This window comes from Diceros bicornis, chromosome 31 (assembly GCF_020826845.1).
Source record: "Diceros bicornis minor isolate mBicDic1 chromosome 31, mDicBic1.mat.cur, whole genome shotgun sequence".
Lineage (NCBI taxonomy): Eukaryota > Metazoa > Chordata > Mammalia > Perissodactyla > Rhinocerotidae > Diceros > Diceros bicornis.
In genome coordinates, this window is record NC_080770.1 from 7,898,544 (window position 1) to 7,912,996 (window position 14,453).

Consider the following 14,453-nt stretch of genomic DNA (forward strand, 5'->3'; position numbering starts at 1 on the left):
CTGGCTGCCAGCAGCAGAGCGCGCACACTTAACTGCTATGCCATGGGGCCGGCCCCTGGGAGAGATTTTTACTAGGGAGAATTACTGGGCCAAAGGATGGAAAAGATTTTATGATTTTGATATATTTTCTCAAACAATTTTCCTGGAAGACTCGTTTAATAGTCAGTGGGCTTAATGCTAGGGCCAATGTTGGGAGGGGTATTTCAAGAGAAAGGGTCTGTCTCCCAGGACTCGGCAAGATGAAGGGGCTCTGGGAAACAGTGCAGTCTGGTGGCGCTAGTCCTCAGCCCTCGTGGGGAAACCTGATGGTCCACAAGCCAACTGCAGCCATGCTCCCCAGGGATACACTCACTCTAACCAAGCTCACGAGATTCACGATTAACACTACACATCAGCTTACTCATTTGTAATGAGAAAGTCACCGAGGATACCATATTCTCATATGGTGGGGAAACACATTCTCACACCACAGAGAAACTCAAACTATGGCCAAAGATGCCAGTTTACTAATTTACTAGAAATATAATGCTGATGGGTGCCAGCCCCACAGCGTAGCGGTTAAGTGCTCGCGCTCCGCTGCTGGCGGCCCAGGTTCGGATCCTGGGTGCGCACCAATGCACCGCTTGTCAGGCCATGCTGTGGCAGCATCCCATATAAAGTGGAGGAAGATGGGCATGGATGTTAGCCCAGGGCCAGTCTTCCTCAGCAAAAAGAGGAGGATTGGCATGGATGTTAGCTCAGGGCTGATCTTCCTCACAAAAAAAAAAAAAGAGAAAGAAATATAATGCCGATGGCATGGGAACCTCAAATCTTCAGGCTAACAGATTCTCTCCCCGTCAGGCAGGGCATGTGGAAAGCCGAATTATAACCAGAAGATTTACATGGTGAGGATGGAGGCAAAAGGATAGCTGTCAATTGCATAAGTCAAATATTTAATGGTGATAAGCTAAGGCCACTGACATAGTCACCTCTAGAACAGAGGGACACCTGCCCCCAAGACCTGACAAGGGTCGAGCCACTTCACCGTGGCACTGTTCGTTGAGAAGGGCTGTTTGGCACTATGACTTTTATTATGCTGCCCTTGACGCATGGCCTAACAATGATGGAGCAGTTTCCATGTGATGGGTGCTGTTCTAAGCAATTTACAAATCTCTGGCCAGACCCAAACTGTGTCTCCTCTGACACATATCACATTGCTGGCTCATTTCAATCCCACTCACCCAACTCTGATTCCCTGGGCACAAACCTCCTAATTTTGAGGTAATTGAGCCTCCTAAGTACTTTTGTAGCAGGAATGGGGCGTCCTCAGTGTGGTATTTCAGTCATTGGAAGGGTTTATACTTCGATAGTAAATTTGCATCTGACATATGCATCAATCTACTGAGAGCTGGGTTACCATGAATCAGTCTCCAAGAATATGATCAACTCTGGAATCAGATAAATTATGGAGCTGTGAAGTTGTCAATCAGATCAACATTGTGGTAGCCCCACCAGGTAGTGCAGTTCTGCTTGATCCTACCTAGAGAGCCAAGCAGCTGCTCTTGGTCTGTCCTTCAACAACTATTAACGTGCCAGGCACCGGGAAAACAGAGGCGGATAAAGCAACATCTCTGTCCTCAAGGAGCTTTCATTCTAATGTAGGGAGACAGACTAAAACAGAGAGAAAATATATAACATGTCTCGAGGTATTAAATTCTATGGAGAAAAATAAAGCAAGAGAAGAAAATAAAGGAAGGAAAGAGGAGGTGGTTGCCACTTTAGGCAGGTTTGGTCCTTCCAACAGGGGACTTATGAGGTGGACACGTTTGGTGTGTCTGAAGAACAGCAAGGAGACAGAGTGAGGAGGAGAGTGGGAAGAGGACAGAGGGAGCAGGGGCCAGCTCAGACAGAACCTTACACACCCAGAGGTCCAGACTCTGAGTATTACTAAGGAAGATGGACGGCCGTAGAGAGCTGTGAGCAAGGAAAACCTGGCCTGACTTTCATTTGCAAGGAGCACTGTGGCTGCTGCGTGGAGAATCAGTTAGAGGTGGACAAGGCAGAAAGAAGCCAGGGGACCAGTTAGGAGGCTGCCCCACTCATTCAGAAGGAGACGATGGTGTGTGGTGGCAGTGGAGATAGGGAGAGGGCCCAGATCCTGGAAGGAGGGCCGACAGGACCAGCATATAAGTTGGATGTGGGGTATGAGAGAAAAGGAAGATTCCAGGTCTCCGAGGTTCCCGGCCTGAGCAATGGAAGAATGGAGGTGACTTCTACTGAGATGTGGACTCCAGGAGAAAACCATCTTTAGGGGGAAAATCAAGTGCTAATTTTATAATCTCTCCAACTTCAATAAACTAAGGAAAATCTCATTATTTCCTTTAACATTATATGCAGCTGGTTTTGTGTTAGCGACTTCATAGGGCACATTTTTAGCTCTCCTGCTCTCCATAGGCATACCTAAACTACTTACCTTCTTTCTTACAATGTCATTTACTTTGAAAAATTAAGGCTTGCTCCACGTTTATGGGTTTCCACAAGTTTATTTTGTATAAGGAGTAACTACTATTACTGAATGCACTGCTGTGGGCCTGGTACGTTACATATTCATTTTATGTTCAAGCCCTCCAAGATAGGGCATACATCCTCTGGCTATGCGCTTCTTGAGAGCAGAGCCTCTCCGTGCTTGTTTCATTCACCACTGTTTGCCTGTGTCTAGTACAGTGCCTGAACAGAGCAGCTGCTCAGCAAATGAACGAACGAATCCAGATTTTATAGGTAAGGAAACTGCAGCTCAGAGAGATAAAACAACTCCCCCAAGGTCACCGAGATCTTCTCACTCAGCCTTTGAGGACAATGCTTTTCCACGCTGCTCTACCTCTCACACTGGGGTCCAACGTTAGAACTGGATTATGCGATCACAGTATCTCCACTGGATACAAAACTATGCAACCATTAAAAGGAGTAATTATGGAGAAACTGTCTTTACAGAAATCTTATGATATGCTAACTGGAAAAAGCAGGATAACCATGTGTCACAAGGACTGCCATGACATAAAAACATCTATGCATATGATCGGAAAGGAAGACGCATAAGTGGAAATATAGTCACAACCGTGTGAGTGGTTCATTTACTCCCTCAGAACTTCAAATGTTGTGATAATATTTTTAGAATAAAGGAAAAAATCCTACTTGTAGAACGCAATTTCTAAACCCTGTATGCTCACCTTAGAGGGTGTGGTATAAGAGTTCAAGAGGGTCTCCTCTTCTTCCTCCACTTCAATTCTAAAAACACTGGTTAAGAAAAACAATAAACTTCCACCCAGAATCTCAGACAAGCGTTGATTAAATAAGAAATCTGAATATTAGGTACTTTTTATCATTTGTTTTTATTATTTATTTATTTATTTATTAAAGATATTATTTATTTATTTTTCCCCCAAAGCCCCAGTAGATAGTTGTATGTCACAGCTGCACATCCTTCTAGTTGCTGTATGTGGGACGTGGCCTCAGCATGGCCGGAGAAGCGGTGCGTCGGTGCGCGCCCGGGATCTGAACCCGGGCCGCCAGCAGCGGAGCGCACGCACCCGACCGCTAAGCCACGGGGCCGGCCCCTATTATTTGTTTTTAAATTACACATTCGACTCTAGACAAATTATAAAATACGATATGTGGCCGGATGCAAAGACCTTCAGCAGAAAAGGATACAGCTCTTGTATGGAAACAATGTCTCTGGCTCCCGCGTGCCCGCTGTCCCTGCAGGCGCTGTGACGGGCTTTGGACAATCTTTTGCTCAGAAACTGAGGAATAAAAGATAATGAATATATTATTCCATAGTCAAGTAGCAGAGGAGGTGTTTTCCACAGCCCTGAGGTAATAACAGGCATATGAAATATAATCAAAGATATAAAATCCTCAGAGTAAGAATTAAGAAGATACACACGCTAGACTAAAATAAAGACTTACTCTGTGACTGTTTCTCCACAACACATAACAATTCTAAAAAAAATGCCAATTATTTGTTGAAGACTTACCACCTGCTGAGCACAGTTTTAGGTGATTTACATCCATTCTCATTTAATTATTGCAATAATCATAAAAAATATGGATTATTAGAAACACTGACAGAAGAGGAAACCGAGGCCCAGAGACATTAAGTAACTTGCTCAAGCTCACCATTGGGACTGGAATCCAGGTCTGATTCCGAAGCCCACTCTCTTCTCAATATATCACACCACCTCTCGTGAACTGTATTATTAGCTTGCTTACATTTTGTTCTTACCTCATGCTCAAAACAGTTCAGGGTCTCTGAGGTAAGGCCAGCTTTATTCGTGCTGGTGCAGAAGGCGATCAGCTCGCCTACCATTCCCTCCTCGTTCTGTCCATAGAGAATGCACAGCTCTACCACTGAAGGGGGGAAAATTGGACATGTTAGAACTTAGTTTATTTCTTGCAGCTTTCACCTTGAAAAGAGAAAATAATCCTCTATTTATTCAATCAATATTTATTCAGCACCCACTAGTGCCAGGCAAAGTTCTAGGCACGAGAACACAGCAGTGAACAAAACAGAGAAGAATCCTTGTCTTCACAAAGCTTGCTACTGGGGGGAGATGGAAAACAAACAAGTAAAATATGTATGTTAGATGGCTGAATGTGCTACGTAGGAAAATAGAGCCAGGAGAGGGATCAGGGAGTTGGTCAGGGGGTGGCAATTTTAAATACAATGATTGGGGAAGGCTTCATTGAGAAGGTGATTTTTTTTGTTTGTTTTTTGGTGAGGAAGATTAGCCCTGAGCTAGGATCTGTTGCCAATCCTCCTCTCTTCTTTGCTGAGGAAGATTGGCTCTGGGCTAACATCTGTGCCCATCTTCCTCTACTTTATATGTGGGATGCCGCCACAGCATGGCTTGATGAGCAGTGGGTAGGTCCGTGCCCACGGAACCCCAGGCCACCAAAGCGGAGCACACGAACTTAACCACTACACCACTGGGCCAGCCCCGAGAGGGTGACATTTGAGTAAAGACTTGAAGGAAATGAAGGAGTGAGCCATGCAGTGTTGACGGAAAGAGCCTTCAGGCAGAGATCCTGAGGTGGAAGCAAGAAGCCGAATGGAATGCAGCAAAGAAGGAGGAGACAGAAGATGAGTTGATGGGGCCGACCCGGTGGCGTAGTGGTTAAGTGTGCGCACTCCGCTGCGGCAGCCCGGGGTTCGGATCCTGGGCGCAGACCAACGCACCGCTTTTCAAGTCATGCTGTGGCAAAGTCCCATATAGAGTGGAAGAAGATGGGCATGGATGTTAGCCCAGAGCCAATCTTCCTCAGCAAAAAAGAGGAGGATTGGCATCAGATGTTAGCTCAGGGCTGATCTTCCTCACCAAAAAGAAAAAATAAGATGAGTTGAAAGGGTAAAGGGGGTGCAGATTGTTGGCCACTGTCATTACCCTGGTTGGTACTCTGCGCAAGCTGAGAAATTACTAGAGGGTCTGAACAGAACAGGAACATGATCTGACTTGCATTTCGCAGGATCACTCTGGCTGCTGTGTTAAGCATAGACTGAAGGAGACAAGGGCAGAATCAGGGGGACCAATTAACAGAATCATGGCAAAATCCAGGTGAGAGATGATGGTGGCTTGGCTCAATGTGGAGGCAGTGAGAAGTGATTGGATTCTGGATAGGATATATCCTGAAGGTAAAGCCAGGGGGATTTGCTGATTGGTGTGAGGTGTGAGGAAAGAAAAGAGTCAAGGAGGATGCTGCCAGTTTTTGCCTGAGCACCTGGAAGGGTGGAGTTGCTATTAACTGAGTGGGGAAGACAGCAGGAGGAACTACTCTGAGGAGAGAGAGGAGACACGAGGAGCTTAGTTTTAGACACAGAGAGTTCGTGATGCCCATTAGACATCCAATTGGAGACATCAAGTAGCCAGATGGACAGACAGCCGGTGGTTCAGGAAAGAGGTCTGGGCTAAGATATAAATTTGGGAATCATCAGCAAACACATGGGATGTAAAGCCATGAGACCAGGTGAGATCACCAAGGAAGTGAGTGTATCTTGGGGCTCAGGATGAGGATGAACCTGTAAAGCCTGAGAAGTGGTGACAACGAAGCTACGAAAACAAGGAGCTGTGTCCAAGAAGCTAAGAGAAAAACGTGTTTTAAGGAAGAGGACATGATGAATGGTGTCAAATGCTGCTGATCAGTCAAGATGAGGACTGAAAATTCACCACTGGCTTTAGCCAGGTGAAGGTCATTGGCGACCTTGAGAAGGGCAGTTTCAATCAAGTGGTGAGGAGGAAAAAGTCCACTGAAATGGGTTTAAGGAGGAAAAATTTGAAGACAGCAAGTATGGGCAACCCTTTTGAGGTCTGCTGTAATTAAGAAGGAGAGAACTGGAGTGGGAAGTGGGGTCCACGGAATACTTTAAAGGCAGGAGTAAGAACCACATTTCTATGCTGTTATGGAAAAAATCTTATAGAGAGAAAAACAGTAAATACATAAGAGGTGAGAATTACTGGAGTGATATCCTTACGAAGGTGAGAAGGAATGGGATTTAGGACTCAAGTAGAACGTTTGGCTTTTGCAAAGAATTTATTCATTGTCATAGGAAGAAAGGCGAGGTATATGGCACAGACACAGGTAGGTGGGAAGAAGTAATGGTAGTAGCTTATGGAAGTTTTCTAATGGCTTCTATTTTCTCGGTGAAACAGGAAGTAAGTCGATCAGCTGAGACTAGGACAGAAGGATGTTAAAGGGGCAGAAGGTAGAAGAGAGTCATCTAGAAGACTCAGAGTGAATAGACCAAAGAAATATGGTACAACTGTCAGGCAATATTAAAGTCCCATTGAGGCCGGTGATTATGAATTCAAAGTCTAGAATTCCAGTGCCAGTGTAAGTCATTTGTGAGATGGAAGCAACAGGCATCTTGGACTTACAAATTTGGTTCACGCAACTAATTTCTCTTGTTTTGATTTCAGGCTCACTAAAGAAATTTCTGATTATGATTGGGTTTCTCCTTTAAGTGTCCTTTTAGGAAGAGAGTGCACTGGGCATAAGAACTTGAAGTATTTTGATCTCTCATGAGAAATGAACTGTTTGCATTCTGGTTTTATACATTAAAAAAGAAGCTCAAACTGTTGATGAATGGTTAAGGCAGGTGCACATTCATCCTGATTCTAAAACTGAGAACTTCCATATCTCCCAGGACTTTGATTCCAACAACTCCTTACACCACCCCAGAGCCTGACCAATACAATGGATCAATATAATGGAGCACTAGACTCAGGGACAGGAGACCTGGGTTCGGAGACCAGCTCAGCCTATTAACTCTCCTTGTCTGTTTCTCCATCTGTAAACAGCTGACAAGCTCCCTAAAGTTCCTTCCAAAGCTAAAAGTCAATTTTAGGAACCCACCTCAAGGGACTCATATTTGCACAGACCACCAACAGCTGTGATGAGAATTGATGGCTCGGAAGTTTAGGGGTAGGCTGGAAGGGGTGGAGCCAGGAATAAAAAGCTACATTTCAAAACCCCAACATCTTGCTTGCTCTGTTCTGAGGCTTAAACAATTTCCAAACCCGCAGATGCCACCAGGCCTAGTCTGAACCTGGCACGTCCCAGTTCCACCTTTCTGGAACTGTGCTGATTTAAAATCGTGCTTCATAGTCTTATATTTGAGTTGGAATCCAAGCAGTACCCCGTGAGCATTCAAAGTCCCCACATCCCAAATGCCAAGACTCAGCTTAATTCTTCGTCTTACAATCACTGAGAAGTCCGACCTAGGGGAGGTGAAACTTGGAAGCACTCCCCTTTGGGTTCTAGGCGACTGGGAACACGGGGCGAGAGCATGGACCTGGGCTGGGGGCCGCGGCGGGGGCGAGGGACTCACATTTCTCGATCAGAGCCTCCTCGCAGTCTAGGCCGAAGATCTGCAATTCCTCCAGCAGGTGCTCTGCGGACACGGCCATGGTGACCCAGCTGGGGGCCGGGCCCAGCCAGCTCCGACCTGAGTCCAAGAAGCTCACGGGCGTGGAGATCGATGAGCAGGACGAGGTCCCTCTGATCCTTTCACCCTTCGGGGGACCAAGACAGAAGGTGACCAAATGGCCCAAGACCGCAGGCGGTCAGAAGGCCCAGCCGTCAGTCACAGAGAAACACTTTTTTTTTTTAAATGTGAGGGAAGCCCCCAAACGCCCAAAGGACGTGAGCAGAAATCTCGAGAAGTCGCTCCCCTGGGGAGAACGTCCTGACTCCTAAAAGCTACCGCCGAGCATCCCAATGACGGGAACAGAACGGAGCAGCCAAGAAAAACCCGCCAAATGGTTTGCGCGGCGCGCGCATGCGCGAGAGCCGGATTCAACCCCACCCATTCCCCTCTGCTTCCTTCTCCGGGTTTCCGACTCCGCGCGCGCACGCGCACAAACGCCAACGCGCGCGCGCCCGCGCCTGGTGGTCGGTCCGCCTTACGGCGGCTGCGCAGTTGTCTCTAGCAGGGCGCAGACGTGGGGCTCGGGCGCGCGGCGTCCCTGGTGCCCCGTACCGAAACCGCGTCTCCCCAGCAGCCGCGGGACTTCTTTTCCGGGCACCGCCTGCTTGGCGAAGCTCCGTGACGCACGTTCGTCACCCTTCTGTCCTGTACCTTGGTGCGCAGGCGCTGTCGTGTACATGCCCGCGAATGTCCCATTCTGTGCTCAACGCGGGGGAGGAAGAGCGTGTCGTCCTTTCTGTCTCCCTCGTCATCTCTGCGCTCCGTGTGCGCTCGAGTCATCTTGAAAGGGTGATTTGGTTAACGGGAATCTGGTTGCCGTGTTTATCAAGGTTATTACCTTGGTCCCAGCCACAGTGCTAGGTGTGTTTTCTGGATCTGGGGCATTTGGGTGGAAAAGGGGTGGAAAGGTGACAAATGACTTCGTTTTGGACGTGTTAGGCTGGTGTGTGCCTTTGGGATTTCCAGGTAGAGGATCCCAGTGGGCGGCTAGAACCTTAGGAGTGAAGAAGGGTCACTAAGAGGGAGAGACTTGAGAGGTAAAATGAGAAGAGGGCCTTCCCCCTGAAATATTTCCTAATTCTTTGAGCCAGAATCTTCCATTGGCTCGTGTTAGATCAAATAACCTTAAGCATCATACTCTGCTAATGCAATGGTAGACTGGTAGTCTTTCTAGAAAACAAACTGGCAATATATATCAGGAGCTTAAAAATGTTCATCTTCCTTGACTCAGCATTTCTTGTTCTAAGAAAACTAGCCATTAAAATCCAGACAAAGTTTTATGAACAAAAATGTTCTTTGTAGTCTTATTTCCAATAAAAAAAAAATACAATAAAAAAAATTGGAAACTAAACATCCAAAGGTAGAGGTTGATTAAGGAAAGTATGGGTATTTACCAAAGCAGTGATTCTCAAGACTGGGCCCCATGGCGTGGTGGTTAAGTTCCACTCGCTCCCCTTCAGCAGCCCAGGTGCCTGGGTTCTGATCCCAGGTGCAGACCTACACAACATGCGGCCATGCTGTGGTGGCGACCCACATGAAAAATAGGGGGAGATTGGCACAGATGTTAGCTCAGGGCTAATCTTCCTCAAGCAAAAAAAGAGGGAAATTGGCTACAGGTGGTAGCTCAGGGCGACTCTTCCTCATAAAAAAAAAAAAAAAGACTGCACCAAAGAGGCCAGACATTTCTAGGAGATAACCTCAGGGCATGCAATGAGGGACAAGATGCAAGGCAGAATGGGAGCACCCTGTCTTGGCTGCGATCCGGCAGGGTGGAACAGGGTGTAGTTTGCTTATTAACCGCAGTCAGGGGCGGGGTAGAGAGACAAAACAACCTTAGTCTCCCCTAAGGCTTCTTCCTGGTGGGTACCCAGGGTGGAGAGCGGGCGTGGTTCTCCTGGGTACAGGCAATAAAGGGTGTATTAGTTTTCTATTGCTATGCAATAATTTATCACAAACTTAGTGGCTTAAAACAACACCCATTTGTTAGCCCACAGTTCTGTAGGTCAGAAACCTGGGCACAACATGCCTGGGTTCTCCACTCAGCAAGGCTGAAATCAAGGTGTTGGCCAAACTGCATTCTTTTCTAGAGGTTTCTTCCACCAACCAGAGAAACTGCTTTTAAAGGGCTCATGTTATTAGGCCAGGCCCACCCAGATAATGTCTCTTTCTTAAGGTCAACAGATTTGGGACTGTAATTACATCTGCAAAATTCCTTTACAGCAGTGCCTAGATTAGTGCGAAGAGGGCATTGTCCCAACACGAAAAGACCTTGCTGCAATAGAGCACAATAAAGAAAAATAAAAAGCAAAAGAGGAAGTTATTATTGAAGCAATGGCATAATCTATTTTGAAATATGTAACGCCTTCAATATTGGGTATAGTTTCATTACATGATAATTACTAAAAATAGTCGTATAGAGGAGGGAGGGTTAAACAAGTCATGTGTTCTCAGTGTCAAATAGGGTAGGCATGACACCAACCTTCCTCCCTCTTTCAATTCTTTTCTGAATTATGAGTTGTCTATTACTATCTGGAAATGGGTAACAAGGAGTGATAATTAAGGACTGGTTCTGGTCTCTACTAGAAAGCCTTCAAGAGCATGTCAAGACCCTCTCTAGAGTGTGGGATTGTTTCTCATATATTGTACTCTAATAACAGGAAAGATCTCATTCCACCTCCTGTCACAAATGCTTAGTGACCATTTGAATTTCTTCTTGTACAACTCATGTGTTTACATCTTTTTCCTTTCCTTTCTCTTACCAAGTTGCAGAAGCTCTTTCTACATAGACCAGGGGTTGCAAACTATGGCCCTTAGGCCATATTCCACCAGCCACCTGTTTCTGTAAGGCCTGCAAGTTAAGAATAGTTTTTACATTTTTAAACGGTTGAAAAAAACCAAAAGAAGAATAATGTTTCATGATGTGTGGATATGACATGAAATCCAAGTATAGTTTTTTCCATATAGATCCTGTTTTTGTTCAATTTTGTCACAATATTTTTTGTTGCCCTTGTGAATGGAATATTTTTCCCATACTGTTTTCTATTTAGTCATTGCCAGTTCAAAGAAAAGCTATTGGGTTTTGTACATATTTCTTGTAACCAGTGATTTTATCAAAATCCTCTTATTGATTTTAATGTTTTAGGAGAGTCTCAGAGTTTCCAGATTATATTATTTACAAAGAAAGATATCTTTTTCCCCTTGTTTTCAAAGGGATGATACTAGTCATTTTATATTCCTGTCTTAGCGCATTGATCCAAACCTTGGAATCAGTGCTTAATCACAGTGGGTGTCCTCGCCTTCTTCCTGTTTCTGACGGCAGTGGCTTCAGTGTGGCCTCATTTTGTTTCATGGTTGCTACTGGATTGTGTTAAGAATGCATAATCAAGGTTTAGTTGCTTTCTTCTTGTTCTCTTTTCCTTAGAGTTTATTAGGAATGGCTGCTGAATTGTACCCAACATCACTAAAGAAGGATTTCCTCTTTTAACTCATGGGTGTAATAAAATGTGTCACTTTTATAATGATAAAATAAACCTTCACTTTAATTTGAAAGATCCTGTATTAAAAACATCTGTGATTCAAAGAACACTATCAAGAAAGTGAAAAGATAATCCATAGAATAGGAGAAAGTATTTGCAAATCATGTATCTGATAAGGGTCTAGTAGCCAGAATATATAAAGAACTCTTACAACTCAACAACAGAAAGACAAACAGCCCAGTTTAGAAATGGGCAAAGGACTTGAATAAACATTTTCCCGAAAAAGATATACAAATAGCCAATAAGCACATGAAAACATGCTTAACCTCATTAGTCATTAGGAAAATGCAAATCATATCACTTCGTACCTACTAGGATGGCTGTAATAAAAAAGATGAACAATAACAAATGTTGTTGAGGATGTGGAGATATTGGAACCCTCAAACATGCTGATGGGAATGTAAAGTGGTGCAGCCACTGTGGAAAACAGTCTGGTGGTTCTTCAAACAGTTAAACATAGAATTACCGTATAATCCAGCAATTCCACTCCTAGGTATGTACCCAAGAGAATTGAAAGCATATGTATTCAAAAATACTTCTATGAGAATGTTCATAGAGGCGCTATTTATAACAGCCAAAGAGTGGAAACAACCCAAATGTCCATCAACTGATAAACGGATAAATAAAATATAGTGTATCCATACAATGGGATATTATTCAGGCATAAAAGGGAATAAAGTTACTGATACATGCTACAACATGGCTGAACCTTGAAAACACTATGTTAAGTGAAAGAAGGCAGACACAAAAGGCCACATATATGATTCCATTTATTTGAAATGTCCAGAATAGGCAAATCCATAGAGACAGAGAATAGATTTGTGGTTGCCAGGGGCTAGGGGAGGGAAGAATGGGGAGTGACGGCTAATGGGTATGGGGTTTCTTTTTGGGGTGATGAAAATGTTCTAGAATTTGACAGTGGTGACAGTTGCACAACAGTGTGAATATACAACGTTGTGAATATGCTAAAAACCACTGAACTGTACACTTCAAAAGGGTGAATTATCTCAATAAAGCTTTTATTTTAAAAAAAGATCATGTAGCTGTTTTGTATGCAATATAGTCCAATATAGATGTTCATTATTTTTCGTTAATGAGATATTATATAATTAATATAATTCCTATTAAACCGTGAATAACCTTATTATCTTGCGGGCCTGGGGTGGGGAGGGTTTGTCATGATTTTTTTGAGTGACTTGTCATCTCAAAGGAATGGTTTGGTGGGGGAATAAAATACAAGCAATGTCACGTGTGGTGACATCCTGTTTTCCCAAAACCCCAGGCTACCTATGGGGGAGGGAGGGGCAGCTCTGGGTCCAGGTGGCCACTCCCCGGGGAGGCTTCCAGACCAGCGCCTGCTCTGGGACAGCTTTCTGACCTTTGCCATGTCATGTCATGATGGCACAATCCCTGAGTTATTGGTGGTGTTACCTCTATTTCCCACGTGCGAGTATGGAAGCTCCGAGAGTGACGTAGTGTGTCTGGGGAGAGTTCTCCGCTAAATGGCCCAGGCAGATCCAGTCCAGCCCAGGTCTCCACCCCAAGTCCATGTTTTAATTGTAGCCAAACAAACAAACACCCCTCCAAAAACCCCTACCATCTTAACTAGGACTACAACGTTTGCGTAGTGCTTTACAACTTACAAAGCTTTTCTATACTTTGTCATTTTGGGAAAGACATTGTTAATCCCATTTTACTGATAGGGATTATAGAAACTCAGACAGGTGAGATAATTTGCTGCAGGTCACACAGCTGGTAAGGAAGTGAGGCCATTGTGGACCAGTTCCTTTGTATCACAGCTGTGAGGAGGCTTCAGGAAACGGTTGTGCTGACTCTCAGAGAACAGGGAGGGGAGATTGAAAACCAGCTCCTGTCTCTGATTGCAAATGGGGACCTCATGGACCTCACATTTGTTAGAAATGGTAGAAAGGGTTAAGGCTGGACCAGTTGTACCCTGCTGTGGGCACACACAGGGTGGATAGATCACCTGTATTCTGTCCCCCAGTAGGAGCAGACGCAAAGTGGAAATCAGAGGGAACACGGTGCTGAGAATTCACGTGTTTCAAAACTGCAAACTTAATAAAAAGAGAGTGAAGAGAATTGAATCAAATAGCAGCAGTATATATAAATATAAGATATATTATTTTATGCAATATATAACATAATTAATAATATATGTATAATAGTATATAACTACTCACACACACCCCCCAAGGATGCCAAAGGGAAATTTTAAAGGGCTTGAGGGAAGTGTAGAGATAGCACAGAAATACTTTGAAGTGTAATGTAATAATGTAATTTGTATAAATAACAAGTAAAATTTGAGAGTGTTACAACATAATCCCAAGATAAGCATCCTCATATCCTAAGTCAAGTGAGAAAGGACTTATTTTACACTTCTAATTTTATTTTACACTTTTATTATTTATTTACTTTTTGGTGAGGCAGATTGTCCCTGAGCTAAGATCTGTGCCCACCTTCCTCTATTTTGTATGTGGGACACCTGCCACAGCATGGCTTGATGAGCGGTGTGTAGGTCCACACCCAGGATCTGAACCCACCATCCCCGGGCCACCAAAGCGGAGCCTGTGAACTTAACCACTATGCCACCCGGCTGGCCTCTATTTATTTTTATTGTGGTAAAAACATATAACATAAAATTTACCATCTTAACCATTTTTCAGTCTGCAGTTCATTAGTGTTATCTTTTACTTATTTTTGACACTGATGTTGCCTGGAGGCACTGCTCTGCACTGTAGGCACCTTGCCGCCAGGTGGCGGCAGTGTGGCACAGTCCCAGGGACAGAGCTTGTTATTCAAACTCTTGTCCTTCCTTCTCAGATTCGCGTTGCTATGATACTAGGTTTTCTGGATAGGGGGAGGCAAGGTTATAATAAACAAAGCCATGAACCTTGAACCATTACCTACTGTTTATTGAGTTACTATCATGTCAGAGG

At 44.4% G+C, this 14,453-nt stretch overlaps 1 protein-coding gene across 2 annotated transcripts in view; it reads right to left on the reverse strand.

Moving 5' to 3' along the window:
- POLA2 (DNA polymerase alpha 2, accessory subunit) overlaps positions 1 to 8,591 on the reverse strand; it is a 28,211-nt gene extending 19,620 nt beyond the window's left edge. Inside the window, exons 1-5 of one of the 2 annotated variants that reach the window (XM_058526441.1) lie at positions 8,513 to 8,591; positions 7,862 to 8,045; positions 4,262 to 4,386; positions 3,688 to 3,779; positions 3,207 to 3,264 (exon numbers count right to left, since the gene is read on the reverse strand). In XM_058526441.1, the coding sequence (XP_058382424.1) occupies positions 3,207 to 3,264; positions 3,688 to 3,779; positions 4,262 to 4,386; positions 7,862 to 7,940 (354 nt within the window). In that variant the 5' untranslated portion in view covers positions 7,941 to 8,045; positions 8,513 to 8,591. The other variant, XM_058526442.1, reaches the window with a different exon arrangement.
- Positions 8,592 to 14,453: the final 5,862 nt, after the last annotated feature.